Source organism: Betta splendens, chromosome 13 (assembly GCF_900634795.4).
Source record: "Betta splendens chromosome 13, fBetSpl5.4, whole genome shotgun sequence".
Lineage (NCBI taxonomy): Eukaryota > Metazoa > Chordata > Actinopteri > Anabantiformes > Osphronemidae > Betta > Betta splendens.
Window position 1 is genome coordinate 11,910,971 of NC_040893.2, and position 19,018 is coordinate 11,929,988.

General features: G+C 41.4%; 1 protein-coding gene and 2 long non-coding RNA genes across 12 annotated transcripts in view; 2 read left to right on the forward strand and 1 right to left on the reverse strand.

Annotated features, from left to right (window-relative positions):
- The window catches only part of LOC114868623 (uncharacterized), a 109,711-nt gene that overhangs the window by 85,118 nt on the left and 5,575 nt on the right, over positions 1–19,018 (reverse strand). Inside the window, exon 3 of one of the 9 annotated variants that reach the window (XR_003788044.3) lies at positions 324–1,454. The exons of the other annotated variants lie outside the window; for them this stretch is intronic. This is a non-coding gene — a long non-coding RNA (uncharacterized LOC114868623). Of the gene's footprint in view, positions 1–323; positions 1,455–19,018 lie in introns of those variants that run through there. 9 annotated transcript variants of the gene reach the window in all.
- Positions 1–19,018, forward strand: part of LOC114868619 (sucrase-isomaltase, intestinal-like) — a 51,389-nt gene that overhangs the window by 200 nt on the left and 32,171 nt on the right. The window contains exons 1-15 of one of the 2 annotated variants that reach the window (XM_029172374.3): positions 1,992–2,128; positions 3,440–3,563; positions 4,208–4,299; positions 4,414–4,534; positions 5,339–5,448; positions 5,550–5,701; positions 7,194–7,365; positions 7,574–7,673; positions 7,985–8,097; positions 8,221–8,346; positions 10,128–10,259; positions 10,612–10,731; positions 17,510–17,623; positions 18,091–18,175; positions 18,728–18,845. In XM_029172374.3, the coding sequence (XP_029028207.1) occupies positions 3,440–3,563; positions 4,208–4,299; positions 4,414–4,534; positions 5,339–5,448; positions 5,550–5,701; positions 7,194–7,365; positions 7,574–7,673; positions 7,985–8,097; positions 8,221–8,346; positions 10,128–10,259; positions 10,612–10,731; positions 17,510–17,623; positions 18,091–18,175; positions 18,728–18,845 (1,679 nt within the window). In that variant the 5' untranslated portion in view covers positions 1,992–2,128. Of the gene's footprint in view, positions 1–1,991; positions 2,129–3,439; positions 3,564–4,207; positions 4,300–4,413; positions 4,535–5,338; positions 5,449–5,549; positions 5,702–7,193; positions 7,366–7,573; positions 7,674–7,984; positions 8,098–8,220; positions 8,347–10,127; positions 10,260–10,611; positions 10,732–17,509; positions 17,624–18,090; positions 18,176–18,727; positions 18,846–19,018 lie in introns of those variants that run through there. The other variant, XM_029172373.2, reaches the window with a different exon arrangement.
- LOC129605081 (uncharacterized) lies at positions 12,847–13,893 on the forward strand. The gene is made up of 2 exons (XR_008696579.1): positions 12,847–13,358; positions 13,606–13,893. It is a non-coding gene; the product is annotated as an uncharacterized LOC129605081 (long non-coding RNA).

Genomic DNA, 19,018 nt, shown 5'->3' on the forward strand with positions numbered 1-19,018 from the left:
AATGTACCCGTATTTATTTAGCAGATAAAGGGTTAAATAATAAATATGTGCATGAAATACTTCTATGCCTGTAAGTATAATGCTGTAAGGATGAGAGTGCAACTGTGTGAAGTCTGTAATGATATAAGGAGAGATTTATTTGGATAAATATAAATCTAGTAGCACAGAAAAAGACTGATTATAAAAAAAAGCAGGCATCAGACCAAGAGGCTCCATTAGGAGAGTGGTCTTCCCGAGTCAACATTTGCTATGACTTCATGTTGTCAATCATTGATCTGGCAGATCACACTGGAGAGAATAATGTAGTGACAGCTGATACCAGATAAAATCACTATCAAACATTTATTATGTTTAGACCTTGGGAAAGTGTTTTATAAGGTTTCAAAAGTGCAGTTACAAAAGAAAGAATAGAGATAATAAAACATTAGAGAAGATAATACAAGCAGAAAAAGGTCAAATAGTTAAAAAGGGTTTGGCCACATGTGGCATTACTGTATGTAGTAAAGCAGACACTGGTGCTCTGAGGTGCCGGTCAGGGCCACGTGTCATCGATCAGGTACAGAGGCACACAAACGCACTCCTATATAAGCTCGGTTGTTTGGCAGCTCTTGATGTTGAGTGTCTGGTTTTAAAGTGACTGGATCAATACAGGGGAGTGAATTGCCAATTTCGGTTTGTTCTATTGAAATTGGCTGGTGCTGCATTCTGGAGGGTGAGCACCTGAAATTGGCAGTGGCAGAGTGGGATTGGATTTGTAAGGAGAGAAAGACTGGGCAGTGAGAAGAATGATTAGAAAAGCACTCGTGCTAGCCACCGGCATCTCCATGCGCACCGAGGGTCTGGTGCCTCGTGCTGTTTTAGCCAAATGATGGAGAGCGCTATGCTAGTCTTTGGCCCTGCTGCTCACACACAGCCAATCTGGGTTTGTTTTCATGATATGGTCCATGACAATCGATCTCAGCGCAGAAAGAGCAGCTGATGGCATCTCTAGGTAGTGAACAGCTCATTCAGTTAATCAGTCTTTTTAAATAGGCATGACATGAGCGCTATCATCAATACTAGTGTATTGTCATGGATAACTGCCCACTGTTTAAAGCATGGCCGTGCCCATCGGAATACACTGAATCGTGGTGCTTTGAAAAAGCCCAGGAAATGTCTTGTCTGTGACATCACATTCAGAGGCCACCGTGGACAAAGGCAGGCTACATACAGCAGTGCCATATGAAATCTCCTCTTGAAAAGGAGGACGGCGGAAGCGTTTGATTCGAGGCAGAAGGCCAAGTGCCTGCTCTGGTTTCCGTTGGCACCCAATGACTCCCACATGTCTGATGACCAGGCAGGACCGGAGTGCTGTTCATCATGGCCGCTGTCCTGCAACATGATGGTGATTGTATCATTGTGTTAGTGTCACAGCAGAGGGTGCAGTCATCCGTCTTCACTCCACAGCCGGGGCACTATTCATACAGAAGGGGATGGTGTTAAAATGAGCAATGGTTACACATAGTAACTGGTGCTGTGATCACATGCAAAGCCCTGGTGCATAACTAAGTAGCCTTGGCCTCATAGCGGCACTACAGTAGCTGCATTCATGCAGGTCGGCTCCAGGTCCCACTCTGATGTCCCAAAGGTTCATCCACAGACAACATCAGGTTGCGTGTGATAGCTGGTTGTTTTTACGGGTGTGAGAGTGTCACAAGGGTAGGTGTGTATATCATTGGGCAAAGTGTGGTAAAATGGCTTGTGATTAGTCACGGCTTACATAGAACAACAAGAATACACAGTAATCGTTGGGTAAACTATAACCATACAGGCATAGACACACACACCCACATGTACACACAGTCATAAACAGTGTGGAATCAAACCTGATAGCAGGATTGATTGTAACAAGCTGATATGGGGATTTAGGCAGCATTTGTTTCTTCACACTGTAGATGGTTATCCGACAGCTTTAGCTTTACAGCTTCGGGCTCTGCATGCAGAGAGACTATAAAACACACACACACACACACACACGGAGCTGTAAAGGAGTGGTGAGCCCCTGTGACCACAATACATGCTGTGGATTATAAGGCGCTATCTCACTTGAACTCAGAAGCACTTTGGCCCGACCACTGAGAGCGTGGAGGTAAGACTGCAGCCGCAGGCTTTTTAGCCATTCTACTCCAAACCTAATAAGCTGTCCTTTACATTACAGTTGCGTTCTACCTTCTCTGCATTACCAGATGCACAAAATAACACTAGATGACAGACTGCTACTGTGATGCCAGCGGGGTTCATTTCTAATAACTACAACAGGAGCGCGTGATAATCATGGATAAATAAAAACCCATACATTCACAATCCTTCTTGTTATAGAGTTGCTGCTTAAAACAGATGACTTTGCCGGCCTATTTTTTAAGCTTTGTGGTTTGCAGATGTTTGAATTAAGCAGGTCTATCCACAAATGTGGACAGATGGTGTCAGAGTTTGTTCATAATAATGAGTGTGTTTTGCATTTGGCCAGTAAATAGTTTTTATGTAAAGTCCAGAAGTGAGAAACAGATGTTGTTGGATGTAGACGGCACCGACCACAGCACTCTTTAAAATGATTACAATGACTATGTTCTTATGACTAAAATTAAGCATTCAGGTAAAGTCAGTAAGAAAAAAGTTCATGGCTGTTACTGTAATTGGTGTCCTAATCAGTACCTCACAAAGATGACTGTATCTCGCCCCATTTGTGTGTGTGCTGCTACACATCCTAGAAAATCTGTGCACAGATAGAAGGTAAATGGTTTTTGACACTTATATAGGTACAGTAGAGTCTGCACTATCAAAGCAGGTGTCTTCCTCCATGTTTGAGTTGAAGTAAAGTTGCATGTTTGCGAGTCCTTTTTTAGTGTCTCTTTGCATTGTGCAGTTGACTCCGAACACACAGGGGCATGCACACACTTAGCTTCCTGTCTCTGCCTTCGCCCTCGCCTGCTCTTCACAGCACATTAAACAGGATGGCTATAAGCTTATCATTCACCCAAATACACAAACACACACACACTCTTCTGTCTGCAGGAGCACAGTGGCAAGAGGCCTAATTGCTTGAGTGATGAACGGGGTGTCTTTACAAAGATCCAACCTGTCCGCCAGTTTTGTTGGTCTGTTTAAAGGTTTGCAGTTTTTCCATGCACAGCAGTCTGTGATTATTTTAGTATTTGATGTCAGAAGTATTGTTTAGTTCAAGGTTAATGCAATGAAAATGATATGTATGCGACAAATACGTGTTTACTACATTTTGGTTGTTTTGGGTGCGAGTCCTGCCAACAGGCCTCATTAGGCAGAGAAGCTTTTGAAACCTTCGAGACCTTGCCTTTAGTGTGAGCCGGTGTCATTACAGGGTGTTAATGATGTTAGCTTTTAATCTATTTGTGTGTGTACGTGCATGTGTCTGTGTGTGTGTTAGATGGGGAAAAGGCGCTTCACAGGTTTGGAGGTGAGCCTAATGGTCATGTTCTCACTGATGACTGTGGCAGCCATCGTTCTCATTGTCCTGTTTGCCACTGGAGAACCCGGGGTCCTCAAAAATGGTAGGTGAACAAACAGAGGAAGCAGAGGAAAAAGTTCACGTACTTGTTAAAAGTCTGTAACCCAAACAGGAAAACGCTTCATACATCTTATACATTTTGCCAAGAAACGAAACAGAATAAATTTGAGGATTTATGAAAGTTTTGTAGCACTGAAGATAAAAGCCTGGAATTAATTAATCCAAGTCTTTGATTTACTGGTCTCTGAGGCGTCAGCTTGGCATGGAGGGTATGGATGGAGTAAAAGTTCTGTGTTGCATGTTTTGTATTTTTAAAAGACTAGCTGTCCTCCAGGATGCGGACTGTGGACTGGGAGGAGACAATTTGCGGTTATCTAAGCACCTGGTTATGTAACACTCTAACCAAGGCTTCTCCTGGTGCTGTTAAAATAAGCAAATATCTTATTCATACAGAGACGTCTCCATGTAACTTGATGCATTAACCTTAAAATAAAGCACCAAAGAGTGACGCCTACATTTACTAAAACTGCATAATGTTTGTCATCAGCATTGCAAGGAAAGTGAAAAAATTGACATATGACTAAATTTGACTAAATGTTCATGGGTTCACCTGAAATCTGACACATTACATTACATGTTTAGCTTGAGTATCTATTTGATGTCAGCGTAAATGTTTTGTTTTCTCAGAACCAACAGAAGAAGAAAAGTTTGTTGCGCAGTGTCCCAACATTCCCCACGCTGAACGGGTCGACTGTTACCCTGATGGTGGCGCCTCACAGGTACGGCTCCATCCCACAGTGTGAAGACTGTGTGTGGTGTGGATTGGGTTTTTAAACAGCTTCATTTGCAATGTGGATAAAAAAACGATGACATAAACCATCTGACTTCAACAGCAAAAATGTGAACAGCGAGGATGCTGCTGGGCGCCTCTGACTGAGAGCAACGTCCCCTGGTGTTTCTTCCCAGCCAACCAGGGATACGTGGTGGAATCGACGGAGGAACCGAACCGTTTTGGTAAAGTCCTGTTTCTGCTCTCTGATATTCCCTGTCATGCACATGACTTTGGTTTATTGTGTAAATCTGGCCTTTAGTCTGTTCGCCTGACTGTTTATTTTGCTGTAGGACCTTGCTAAAATGACATTGCACATATTATATACTTCACCACATCTAGGTCACTATTTTATGCTTGTTTGTGACGTGTAAAGGTCCCTCACAAATTACCTACTGTACATTTTCCCAAGAGAAAATTTAAGACTAACTGAGGACTGCAATAATGTATACTACACCCCTGATCATACTGGAAATTGCATAAACTAGAAATGAATCTGGGATTGAATTCCCTTCCCAGGTCACTTGATAAATTGCTCCATGAACCTGATGTGAGAAGTGGAGCTTTATTGTTTCAGTTTAATCACTGCTGTAGAGAATACTTACTGTAGATGCTTGTCATGTTATATTTAAATGTGTTATTTATAATGCACTCATGTTGACTGAGAAACTGTGGTGGTGCGGCTCATTCAACAATTTTGCCTCAAGCCTGGATGTCAGCGGGACACGCTGATCAGGAACTAAACCACCTGCCAATTAATCTAAAACCTCTTACACAGTTGGTTCACATATTTCTCCACAATTCAATACCTACTAAACTTCTAATATTAAGTGTATGTTGCAGTAGGTGTATATCTATGCTTTATTTAGATGAACCAGATATAAAAAAAACAGATTTTTTTTTTTTTTTTCACAATTTGTTGCTTTTATATTTTTCTTGTGTGTGACGCCTAAGTTGCTAAAGTAATATTTATGTGCATATTTTTGCAGAACTGAGAGCCCAGCTGAAAAGATTGGCCTCTCCCTCTTTATTTGGCGGCGACGTACAAGAGCTGGCGTTACATGCAGAAATGCAGACGAGCAATCGACTCCGATTCAAGGTACAGTCTGGTCCACGCGTCCACACAAGTCCAGACGTGACGGTGAGAGAGGGGGCTACACTCACGCTGTCTGTGTGTGTGGTTTGTTTCCTTCCTATTAGATCTATGACCCCCACAACCAAAGGTTTGAAGTCCGCCATGAGCACGTCAAGAGCCTCACGAACAACCCAACCGTCCCCATCAGCGAAACACTGGAGGTCACACATAAACCCTTTGGCCTCGTGGTTCACAGGAAGGGGAACAAGAAAGTGCTGTGAGTCCAGTATTAGTTGTGCGTTTGTGTTAAATGGGCTCGAGTTGTTCTTGTCAGTGTTTGAAACAGTATGTCAAAAATTACATAAAAAGTACGTACAGAATATAAGCTAAGTGTGTTGAGTGTCTAAAAATCTGAATCAATGCAATTTACACACTCGAATCATATTTTATCGCTGAAATGTGTAAAGCAACTGCACACAAAATGGCAGAGCAGGATAATTAGGACAGGTGATATGACCAGTGGACAGTATCTCATGTCACGCATGACCTTTAATCATAAGCAGTGATACTGCTCTGATCATTAGCAACTCTTTACTCATCTAATTGCTGTTACTGTCAGTTGCGCTTGACACTGTCAGCATTATCAGCGTGGTGTGTTGCTGTGATATACAGAACCTTGAGTTTTCTAATGTCAAGGTTCATATTTTACTTAAGTTCTGATGTGAAACAGCATTCACTCACTTATACTCAATACAAACATTTGACAACATCTTTCTCATCACTAGAATGATGTTTCAATAGTATTCTGCTAAAAGAGGCTGATCTTTGTTGGTTCGATTTTGGAATCTAGGTCAATACTGCTGTGTAACAATAGTTTATTCTTTAAACACTTAAATTACATGCTAATATATTAGTTCTACCTATTATTTAACATTTCAGTAATTGAAACTTTCTTTTTAAATGGTAAGTAGTGGTATGATAAAGTTTTTTTTCAAAACATGTTTTAATTTTCCAATATTGTAACAATTGCATCATTTTGTATTGTACTGTATTGGAGGACTCCTATTTTAATAATCACATGAGCAGCATGTGGCCAGAGGAGAATCTATTGCATTTTTATGGCAGGGTTCATAGATTTACTTTTCATACCATAAAAAACACACAAGGTAATATTTAACCATTTATTACAATGTCAGTGCCAAATGATATCAGCAGTTTCATTGAGAGATGAATGAGGCGAGCGTAAATCACTCTGTTCTTTACCCCGTCATATATTCAGCACTGCTTTCACTGAGTCCACATGCAGCTCCTCCCAGTCATTCTACCCACCCTGACCAATCACAACTAATGTGCATTCACTGTACTGCGTTTACTGTGTCATACACTTTGTCTCCGTCTTTCCTGGCAGTTGTGTTCCGCACAGGCAGCCGTAGGATTTCAACTAGCAGCATATGTCTTGTTTTGAAGGCTGAGGAAATGTCACCCAGAGGCCTTATTAGAGCTTGATAGGATGGCCTGTCTTCTCCCTGGTTTTCCGTTTCTACAGCTCAGCTCCTCCACACGTCCTTGTCTCGTTCCTACTCCCACTCTCTTCTCACTTCATCTCACTCTCACTTTCTTTCTTACCTCCCTGTCTCTCACATCATCTCTCTCACCTGTTCTGACTCACTTTTCACATACCTTTGCTCTCACATCAGTCTGGCTTCTCACTCCCCGGTGATGACCTTTCCCTCTCTCTCTCTCTCCCTCTCTTCGCATCGTGCATTCAGGTTCGACACTAGAATGGCTCCACTGGTGTTCTCAGACCAGTACCTACAGCTCTCTGCAAGACTACCATCCAACAAAGTTTATGGTCTGGGTGAGCATGTGCACAGGCAGTTTCTCCATGACATGAACTGGAAGACATGGCCAATCTTCACCAGGGATTCATTTCCTAATGGGGTGAGGAGTTTAGAGGTTTTACTTATGTCTACTTTAGATGTGTGTGGCCCAGATACATGAAATGCTCATCCATCTGTCTCATAAAGTATTTTAATCTGATTAGGCAATAAAGTCACCCTCTCAGGTACATTAAGTGTCCCACTTCCCTCCTGTACATTTCACAATTCTTACACTCATTCAACCTGCCCTCAATCTGCCTTTTCTGCAGGGAACACATAACATCTACGGACACTATCCCTTCTTCCTCTGTCTGGAAAACGAGACAGGAAACTCATTCGGAGTCTTCCTCATGAACAGCAACGCCATGGGTGAGCACAAACATCCAGTGGTTCAAGGACACTTTAACCATTAGCTACTGTAGAGACATTCCTTGGGGAACAAATAAACCTAATGACCTCAAAATCGTGCTGATGAATCAGAGTAAATATGGTTATGAATGATCTATAAAGGCAGTAAAATAAAGAATGTCCATCCAAACTTGCTCAGTCTTTTTTTTAATCTTGACTGATGCATACAATGAATGGAGGTTTGCTTAGATCGGTACTAGTCCAAACACAAGCTTTAGGATTTTTTTACCTTCACAGCAGGAATTCCTCAGCTTTTTGTGTCATTTCTTCAGAGGTGACTCTCCAGCCTGCTCCAGCTGTGACCTACAGGACTATCGGAGGAGTCCTTGACTTCTACATTTTATTTGGTGACACACCAGAGCAGGTGGTGCAGGAGTTCCTAGAGGTGAGGCCTAGCTGTGTTTTTCTTAAATATCAATGTTTTGTGACCAGTCAGTTGTGAAAAGAAGCTTGCACGTTGCTTTGCACTGGTTAATGAATTGACAATATGTTTAACTGCACTGTCCAGCTCATAGGGAAACCCGTCATGCCTCCCTACTGGTCCCTGGGCTTCCAGCTCTCTCGCTGGAACTACGGCAGCTTGAATGAGGTCAAGAACACAGTGGAGAGGAACCGAGCTGTGGGGCTCCCATACGTAAGACCCTATACTTTTCTCTTGAATTTAACCCTTTTTTATTAAAAGAAATGCCCAACTACTGTAGCCACCTTGCAAAACTGGTCTGAGTTTATTATAAAAATAAAACTCAGCCACAGCCTGTTATTGGACTGTAATGGGTTTAAGATTAAGCAAGGAAAGGTTTCTACTGTACATATGTGACACAATAAGACCCAGTAGCGCTGGTCATCATTAGTCTGTTACATTAAGAGAATGAAAACTTGAGTATTTTCCTGCTATGTGTCTTTATTTTGTTCTTTGCTGTACAAATACTGTTTTGTGCCAATCTAAGGCGGGTCTTTGAATTTGAGCTTAAATGTTACACAGACATTTAAAAAAGGAGTTATGGAATTTTCTGAAGACCAACAGTGCAAAATCATGCAGCAACAGTCCAGTATAGTTGAACTATTAATGCACTGGTGTATGGCTCCAGAGGCAAGAGCCTTAACCACTACACTATCTGTGGAGACGTGATATGAAGGTTGAGGCAGGAGTTCGACAGACAGTCAGAGTGATAGGGATGGCCTTTAGCTTAGACGGGGTAATCCAGCTTTCTGTCACATAATGGAGAGTCTGCTGGGCTGTACAGGTTCAATCCCAGGACCACTATTTTTCAAGCGTCACTGAATGTTAGCGCTGATCAAAGATCAATCGACCAAGTTTCTTTCATTATCTCATTTATCCTGATCTGAATGTTAAAACTACTCCAACACCTCTTCCATCCCGAGCCACTTGATAAATACCAGTTCTGGTTGACATTTTCCTGGAAATGAATCGCGCTGCTTATCTTCGCCTGAGTCTGCAGACGGTACTGTAAGTGTAAGAAGCCTTTGCACACAGCGCATTGATATTTGATATGCTTTTCACTCTCTAATTATTAAGGTAAATGCCTCATCCTTCTCCAGTAAAACAGCAATGCAGTTCAGCAATGACACCAATCAAGCACTCAGTTTGAACTCTGTCTTATCCAGCCATCAAATACAAACAAATTTCCGACCCATCTGAATTTTTCACTGTGATAATCTCCAATCTTTCTTTCATATCCAAAGACATTATGATGCAGCTGCTTCTTCTCCTGCTGTACACGGGGACATATTTGATAACCATTAGATAGACCACAGAGGGCATTATCACATTCTGCCTAATACGTCTGGAGCTGATTACCATTAGAGGAACGATCTGGCAGAGCCTTCCAAACCATCTGCTCTATAGATATGAAGTAGATTTTGGCAGACAGGATACAGAGAGCAAGAATAAAGTCACACCCTGGCAAACAAACAAAAAAGACTTGACGTTCCTATTGTCCTCCATAGGTTTACGCAACACATTAGCCAAGATGTATGCACTCGCATCAGCCCCCCAGCAAAATAAAAAGGCTAAAAGGCATTTTTCTGTTTTGTAAAAGGCTCATAATGCAAATATATTTATAAGCCTGGAGGTGATGGGTCCAGGCTATGCAGAGATAGAAGTATGACTGGGAATATTTAAGAAAGATTAAATGTCATTTGAAGTAATTACACTAATGATAAATGTTAATCAGGTTTAAACACATCCTAGCAAAGCCTCAACAGTATTTTAACATTTTCCAATTACAACATAAACTAACATACCATGACCATTCTGGTGTTATCGAGTTTTCAAGAAATATGCTGCTATAAAGCACTCTCTTAAAACAATAGGATAAAACAGAATAATTCAGTACACGTCATAATATCACACGTGCATCTACAGTAACCAGCCCTTCTCCTCTTTCCATGCAGGACATTCAGTACACCGACATAGACTACATGGAGGAGAAGAAGGATTTCACCTATGATAAAACCGGTTTTAGTGAGCTGCCTCAGTTTGCTGACTACCTCCATGAGAAAGGACAGAAATACATCCTCATCCTGGTAAAAAGCTCATAATTGTTGAAGTTGTTAATTTGATGTATAGCTTTTCAGAACAGCTTCGAGCAGCTTCCTTCAGTTTGATGTAATTCCAGTATGTGCTGTTACTGGGGTTCAAAGTTCAGCTGTCAGGCGCTCTGCAGTGATTATTTTCATGTGTAAACTTGATGCTACTGTAAATCCGTTATCAGGCTAAAAATAGCAAAAAAAAAAAAAAAAAAGTCAAGTCAAATGTTCTAAATTATAATAAAAGCATTTTTATGAAATATAATTAAAATTCTCCATTGACACTTCATTAGCATAGTTACATTTCCATTATTTTTATCAATTTACAAATGTATTCCTTTGATCTTAGGATCCTGCAATAGCTACCTCTAAACTGATCGGGGATGTTCCATACGGATCCTATGACCGCGGGAATGAGAAGAAGGTCTGGGTGACTGAATCGGATGGGACCACCCCTCTGATAGGAGAGGTGAGCTGCTTTTCAGAGGTCTGCACAACTACATTAAATACAATTAGTGGGAGCGTACAGTAAGAGTATGACTGTTATTCTTCAGATGTTAATGGATATCCTCTGTACTTGTACATGCTCGAGTTGTGAGTGATAATCATGGTTTAGATCACATCATGGATTGGATCATTTTCAGATCAGCCATGACAGATGTGCTGACATTTTCGTTTAGCTTGCTTCTGGCACGGTTTTTTATCCATTATCAATACAGTTTAAGCCAAGAGGCTTATCAAGTTCTTCCACTGTGCATTGCTGTCCTAATAAACCGCTTTGAACATCTGTCCATCACATTTTGACAGTTGCTGAGAAACTATTTATCACACATTATGATAGTTGCATTAACCATTATTATCATTAGTCTCACAGATCAACCCCATCAGTGTTGTGTTAATCAATGGCCCTACTCGTACATGGGACCACGTCAATGTGATAAAGCACAGGGAATGTCTAACTGTAAGATGAGTTTTAGTACCTACAGTATATAGTTTAATACATTAAAGTTGTATTAATGCACTATATAGCCTTATTTATACTTTACCATAAATTTTGCTGGATGCCCTAGAGCAGGGGTGTCAAACTCAAACCAGTCCCTTGCTGGTTTTCCAACTCTCCCTTTTCTAGAGCCTGCAAATTACCTTGAGCAGGTGTGTTAAGTCAATCAGCAGCCAACTGACACAGCTGTTCAAGGTAATCAGATGGGAGAGGTGGAAAACCAGCAGGGACACCGGCCCTCGAGGACCGCAGTTTGATACCCCTGCCCTAGAGGCACAGTGGTCCTATGCACTAGGCAAAAGGAATTGTCCTGCTAGTTTTCCAACTTTCCCAGTTGTAGCAACTACTACTGATTTCCTTGATAGGTCGTTTAGCCAATCAGCAGCTGAAAAAAAACAAAAAACAAAAAAACACCTGAGACAAATGGTTAAAGGGCCCATATCATGCAAAATCCACTTTTTAGACATTTTGGAGCGTCCCTATGACTCTATGGGTCACATATACACACACTGAGCACGGTAGAAATGCATTTCCTGCTTTTTTCACATTTTGAAAACGTAAATTTTCTCATCCAATGAAAACAGCCACGACCTACTCTGAGGCCGTGGCCCAGTTGTCGTCACACTGGTTGAAAGTTCTCCTTGCAAATCCTGAACCACCACCCCCACAATGATCCCGAACCAAAACTGGACTTCCGCCATTTCCCCCCTCTCACTCACCGTGAACAGACCAGCACGGCAGCGCCCAAGTCCTCCCATAGAAATAGTTCGGTTCTTGGGTGTTCTAACCAACACCAAAGTCTCTTCACTTCACCAAGGGATCAACAAGTGAGGATTTGTGGGTCACTTTTATTTTTAACGGACCGGTGCCAGAAACACTGCCTCAGCATTTATACGTATGTGCATACGTATTCATACGTATTCAGAATTGTACGCACCCTCAAACGAGGGTGCGTACAATTCTGGATTTGTTTCACGGCTCCTGTTGGAAAAAAGGACCTATTCCTAAAGTCCGTCATCCACTCACTGCAGTAAGTACATGCTTGATATTTATAATGTTTTAAAATGTTAGTTTGTCCGTTTAAATGTAGTAACCTATGTGTGGGGCAAGTTACTAGCTAGCTATGCTAACGGCTACAGTCAGTCGACCGAGCCTTTGTCCCCTTCAAATGTGCTCATGTGGGCTCCTGCAGCCACACACCTGTGTGGAGAAAAGCTAATGGCTATCGGCATCGAGCGGCTACACGCAGGGAGCGGTGGGTCTAGCGTCTGTCCTTTTTCTGTAATCACATACACCTGCGGGGAACAGCTGATCGTTATCGCCCTTCCAGCGGCGACAGACAGGAAGCGGTGGATCTAGCTCGCTGTAGTAAGTTTGTGCTTGATACTTGTGATATCTAAATATGTTAGTTGGGTCTGTTTAAAATGCAGTAACCCACATAGGAGACAAGCTAATCGCTAGCGTCGCTAACGGCTACAGTGAGTCAACCGAGCCTTTGTCCCTTTCAAATGTGCTACTCTGAGTTGGTGCAATCACACACCTGTGTGGGGAACAGCTAATAGTGATGGGCCTTCGATCGGTGACAGGCAGGAAGCGGTGGATTGAGCTTTTGTCCTGTTGACGTGCTGCCGCTCCTGTTTGTGTGTTGCGTTAGCCGTTAGCATGCCTTTAGGCCTTTGCACTTTAGAGCTACAGCTGGTCGATCGCTACAAAAAGAACCTGCAGATGAACACGGTTATGTTTGTTATTACCCCGTCCTGTGTCACAGCCTAAATCAACTTGTGATTTGGGGTTATGTCATTGTTCTATCAAATTCTAACATGATTAGTTGGAATGATTACTGTGTTGTGTTTCAAGCTTAGTTGCTTAATTAGTCACATCTCTACAATACCTGCTGCTTATCTGGTCAGTTACCGATAGCTTGTACCATAGCCATTATATTTGTAGGACCAATACAATTTACAGTAAATGTAACAGTCTTTTCTATACTGTAGGAGGGCAAATCCCAGTTGCCCACATGCAAGGAGGCTGTCAAACAGAGAAATCACTGCAGACTGTTGGTACACAGACATCTGCTGCCCAGCTCAGGAGTGAAGGTATGTAAGTTTGTATGTACCAACAGTAAGATAGGTAATAGAAGATTTTAATTGGTATATACTGTTTAGATTTTATATTTGAATTGTAACAACTGTTTATCTGTTGTTTTAGCACAGACAGGCCTGTCCTCTTGTTTGGTTTCATTTTTTGTCTGGTATTGTGTGTTCTTAGAGAAGGTTTTGACCTACATAATTAACATTTCACTAATCTACAATTCTGATTGCACTACCTTTTTGTTTTGATGAGGTGATGGTGAGGACAGCCACAGCTTCCATCTGGTAGAGGACTGCTTCCGCTCAGTCTTCCAAATAGTGATGAGAACAAGGATCACCACATCTCCCTGTTTACCCTACTTTCATGCATTTCGTCTGCAAGGCCCTGCAAAAGCTTCTCCTTCGTCCTCAAACCCCCAGACTTCTTAATTAACTCAGTAACCTATACATTGCACATTGGAGTGTGAAGGTAACAGTTTGTTCTAGCTTTGGAGTAGTGGTGTATTTTTTTGGTTTACAATAAAGTTGGCTTTAACTATTATGTATTTCACTGAACTCTGTTTCTGAAGGGAAAACACTTTTATTTAGGAAATCATAGTATTGAAATTACATGTTTTTCTCTTTCTAATATGGTAAGCTATAAAGTTGAAGCGGCCATAAATAAAACGCATAAATTATATATAAATAAAGTTTAAAAAATTCTTAATGAGTATTGCACTCACAAAAAACACATTTTTACTCAAACGGTAAAGGAGTTATTCTACAGGTGGTCTACATCAATCATACTATGAGTGTTTTAGTGTTTTATCCATCAGGAAACTGCCTTCATCTACAACCCAAGCATGAAGAGATGGCAATTCAGATTCTTCACCCCAGGAATCCTCAGCACCAGCTCACTAGCCTCTGTAGACTAGATACCTGTAACAACTTTAGATACAGAGACATATTACTGTCAAATTTATCATGAATGACAAAAAACATATTTAAAAGCAGTAAAAATACGTTAGGTCAATATATAATTTGAACCAATGCTTTTTGTTCCCAGGTAGGTCATGCAGTGATTGCTCTAAATATTAATGCACATTTTTTAAATAAAATTGTCAGAGCAGCAGCACAAGTAAGACAAAAACAGTGAAATGTGTAAATGTAAAATGTATTTATATTATTTCAGCTATGCTCTCAAACTTATTTATTTGTATAATGTAAGATAAAGTAGTGTTTTCTATTAACGAGAGTTTTCCAGGTAAGTCGTGTTGTGAATATTGAAGCTGCACACGCCATTTAGCATACGCATTAGCAACCGCTAGTCGCTTTGCAAATTACATAAATCAATTAAATTGAAGTAAATGCGACATTACCAATGAGACACATCTTGCATCAGCCGAAATGTGGTGACTTCAACAGCCTCCTCTTCAGCTTCAGGGTCAGATTCGGGATCGTAGACGTATGGTTCTACAACGCTACGAACCAGCTGGCTAATGTCGTGCAGTCCTGTAGTGGGTCTTCTTCTGTGGAGGATTGCGGTGGATTGCATTCTCAATGTCGCACTACTGCCACCTATTGTATCGTAACCGTGCGGTGGCTCGTATCCATGGAGCCAATTTAAAAAAAACAACAACAACAAAAAAGGTATGCGCTTCCGCACAGAGGTGTGGTGAGCTGCTTCGCTTGCGACACGCCCACAAAACACAGCGTTTGCTGATGGGGAGTGAAAACAACATATTGACAGGGGCAGTGTGGACGATCTAAAGGGTTTTATGGGATGAAAATTTACAGAGACCTTACTGAGACATTAAAGTCTAATATTTTTTAGAATGAAAAGCATGATATGACTCCTTTAAGATAATCAGCAGGGAATGAGAAATACCGGCAGGACAGTGGCCCTCGAGGACCAGAGTTGCCCACCTGTGCATTATGGAGTCCAATATGCAAACTCATACAATAATTATTTAATTACTTTTTAATTACCTAAAATAACAATCACTACAATAGGACTATAAGCCATACAGTTGCATGCTCCAACATCAAACCTGCTGAATGTAAATAAAAGTCCATGATTCACAGAAGTCCGGTAAGCATCTATGAATCACAAGGGCCATGCCATTAAGTGCTTGACCATTTGCATTTGAAAATACTACATGACATAAATGTGTATAGCTGGATCATTACAGACTCCATAAACCTATAATATTCCCTAATGGAACTTCAAGCATCTGGTGTTATGGTTATTTTTGATCCGTTTCCCCACAGAGCACATGTTTAAAAAGCTCACCCCTGCAGAGAGAGCCAGAGGTGGGGGCATAAGTCTGTCGCGTTCATGCTTTCACCGCAATGTTTTTGATTACGCACACGATTAGGCCCCATCCCTCTGCTAATCGCTTTTTCATGCCGCTTATAACAGGTCAAACATATGCATTGATTCTGCATTCGTGTTTAATCTGAAAATGTTCTGCATCACAGACTAGTCATGCAAGGGTGTGCGCGATGGAGAGAGGAATAAAAATGCATCTGTGTGTGTCTATTTCTCTAAATGAGAAATTATCCTTGGCTGTTTGTGCCATATGTCTGCACAGGTATGATCATAATTGATTCTGGACCTATTTCCATATGAATACAGCTATGTGGCCTGGTTGGGCAAACAGTAGGGTCGTTGCAAAATGACGTTAGTTGTTGCTGTGTCAGAGATAAAGGAGATACAGCAGCCGGTTGGTATTTATTCTTCTTTTGAGACAGCTAATTGCTCACCAAGATAAGGATAAAAGCTTTTTCCTGGTGGTGTATATGTTTCAGGACCTCACTCACACAAATGAGCTGCTCAGATCACAGAGGCAAAAAATATGGATAGTAGTAAACAGAGCAGTGGGGAGGAGAGTAAAAAAAAAAAAAGAAAAGACTATGTGGGTTTAAACATAAGCGTGACAGAAACTTGGGCAGACAGAAAGGCAGGTACAGACACCAGACACAAATAATAGATTACTGGGAAATACTGTATAGAAGGAGACAGAGTGGCTGTCTTTTAGGCTGGGAGAGTGACGAGCTGGTACTAAAAGAAGTCAGGCATAGTGAGAGACGTGGGACAAAAAAGACAGATTACCAAGTAAACACAGGAAAGGGAGCGACGGCGTGGAGGTAGAAAGACTCTCTGGAGCAAAGTAGGCTGAGGGACAGATGGAGACAGGTAGAGGATGGGAGATACACATGTAATGGCATGGAGAGAGCAGACTGACACAACAGCATAAAAAAAACAGACAAACACTCATAAAGATAAAGTGAGATACACGGCTACAAATGCCAGCGGATTTGTTGGGAGTGTTTACTGCGGTGTCAGTATTAGTAAGCAGCTGGAGACGCCAGAGACAAAATCTAGACTTAAACGGATGGAAGAAATTACTGGGAGAAGAATGATGGTAACCGTGTGTTACTTTCAATAAGCTCTGACCTTGGGAGTTTTGACCACCTGCCAAAAACATCTGCCTATAAATCTGTGTGTGTGTGTGTGTGTGTGTGTGTGTGTGTGTGTGTGTGTGTGTGGGCACATGAGAAGCGAAAGCGTGCATGATTCATGTCTTTGCAGCAAACTGGGCTGCAATTGGCGGATGCGAAGGTTAAAGTTAGCTGGTGCGGAGCAACCTTGAGATTTCACTACAAAAAGGAGTCTACACGCGATCTCTCTTTCAAGCACACACACACACACAGACTGGAAATCAGCGCCTTTATCTGTATATTAATCATTTTTCTCAATACATGTCATTAAGGACGACTTCTAACACACGCACGTCTGGGAATTTCTATTGCGTTATTGATTTTCCCTCTCTTGTTCGTTTCCTCAACTTGTCCGTCCTTCTGTTCCTTTTCTACTTTGCCATCTCTCACTCATCAATCCTCCCTTACTTCAGCTCTCCTCTGTCCTCTTATTTGTCATATCCACATCTCTAAGCTTTTACTCTGACATTTCCATGAAGCAGTGCTCCCTACACCGACATCATGTCCCATTCTATTGTTTAGATGTGCAGTATTGTTTTGCCAATTAATAAACGTGTTCCAGATGCCGATGTGCTGACAATGTAACATGATGAACGCAGGGTGTGTTTTTGTTGGTGTCAGAATGACCGAAAAGCAATATTTTAAATATGAACATTCCATAATTTTCGTCCCAGGTGTGGCCAGGAGAGACCGTGTTTCCAGACTACACCAAAGACGCCTGCATCGACTGGTGGACCGACGAGTACGAGCGATTCTCCAAGAAGGTCAAACATGACGCCCTATGGATTGTAAGTCACTTTTAAACACATACATTAAAATAGAGTTGTGTATTTACTGATTAGCTGCTTACTACCCCCCCATACACAGAGGCAACAAGCTGAAATGCTTTATAATTTTCAGTTGCAATTATTTTGACTGTGGCCCGAACACCAAGGCCAGTAAGAAGCAAGGCCGACAAAAAACAAGCTGAAATTCACATTATGCTGTTAATGATTCCTCAGGTGAGAATGTGGATTTGGCTCACTCATTACTTGTTAGCAGCAACACACACAATTCACTGTCTTACTTCAAAGATGAGCCAACCTAGGTCATTTTATAAGACTATAAACAAGGTGCTCGATGCGAATAAATCTCTTTTGCAGTCTGTTCGCACATGAATCTTGGAATCACTACTCAATCATTAAGACGAATAAATGCATTTTGCAAAAATCTGTTTTATGCTAATATGTATTATTAAAGAATATATGGTTTCCAGGACATGAATGAGGTGTCCAGCTTCAAGCAAGGCTCAAGCAAGGGTTGTGAAATTAACAATCTCAACTACCCTCCATACACTCCAAGTAAGACACAATTTTCAATGTGTTGAATCATAATTGCATGAAACTGTCCAGTTGTCACACAGTTGTCACGTGTAGAACGTGTGTAAGACAGGATAGTGCCTAGGAACAAGTATTTTGGTTTGTTTGAAAAGTTTTACAAAAAGAGAAGCTGTTATAGGCCTACTGTCTGTAGCAGAAATGCTGTGTACAAGTTGACGAATTAGCCACAGTAGCTCATAGGAGAAGTTTAGGTCCACAGAAAGCTCATCTAAACTAGTGAGGCCCTGGAGGAGAGTTTTAAAAATGACTCTTCTGCCATTTTATTCTGACTATGTCCCAGACAGGATGATCATAACTGGAAAAGGCATGCTCCCCTGATGCCACCTTTTTATTGTACTTCTTAGTCTCCTTACTCTTTTGTTCTGTCCCTTGTTTCCTTGCTGTGCTCTTACTTGCTGTTGCAAAATCTATCTAGGTCTTTCTTTCTATAGCTTTGAACTATTTTGCATCCACGCCACACCTATTTACCTACTGTACCAACTTTTTAAATCTCTATTTTCCCCCTCCCCCTAGGTATTCTGGATAACCTGATGTACAGCAAGACTCTGTGTATGGATGCCAAACAAGACTGGGGAAATCATTACGATGTCCACAGTCTCTATGGCTACTCTATGGTCCTGGCTACTGAAAAGTGAGTATATTCACAACCAGTGACAGAAGGAGGTTTGGCCAGGTTGTACTTGCTGCCACCACTTCAGGTCAAATTCACTGTGTGATGTCAAAACACAAAATCTCTAAAAAGAAACATCAAGGCTTATAGAATCAAAGGTTATTGAGAAAATGCTGTGCCACAAAGTTATAGAC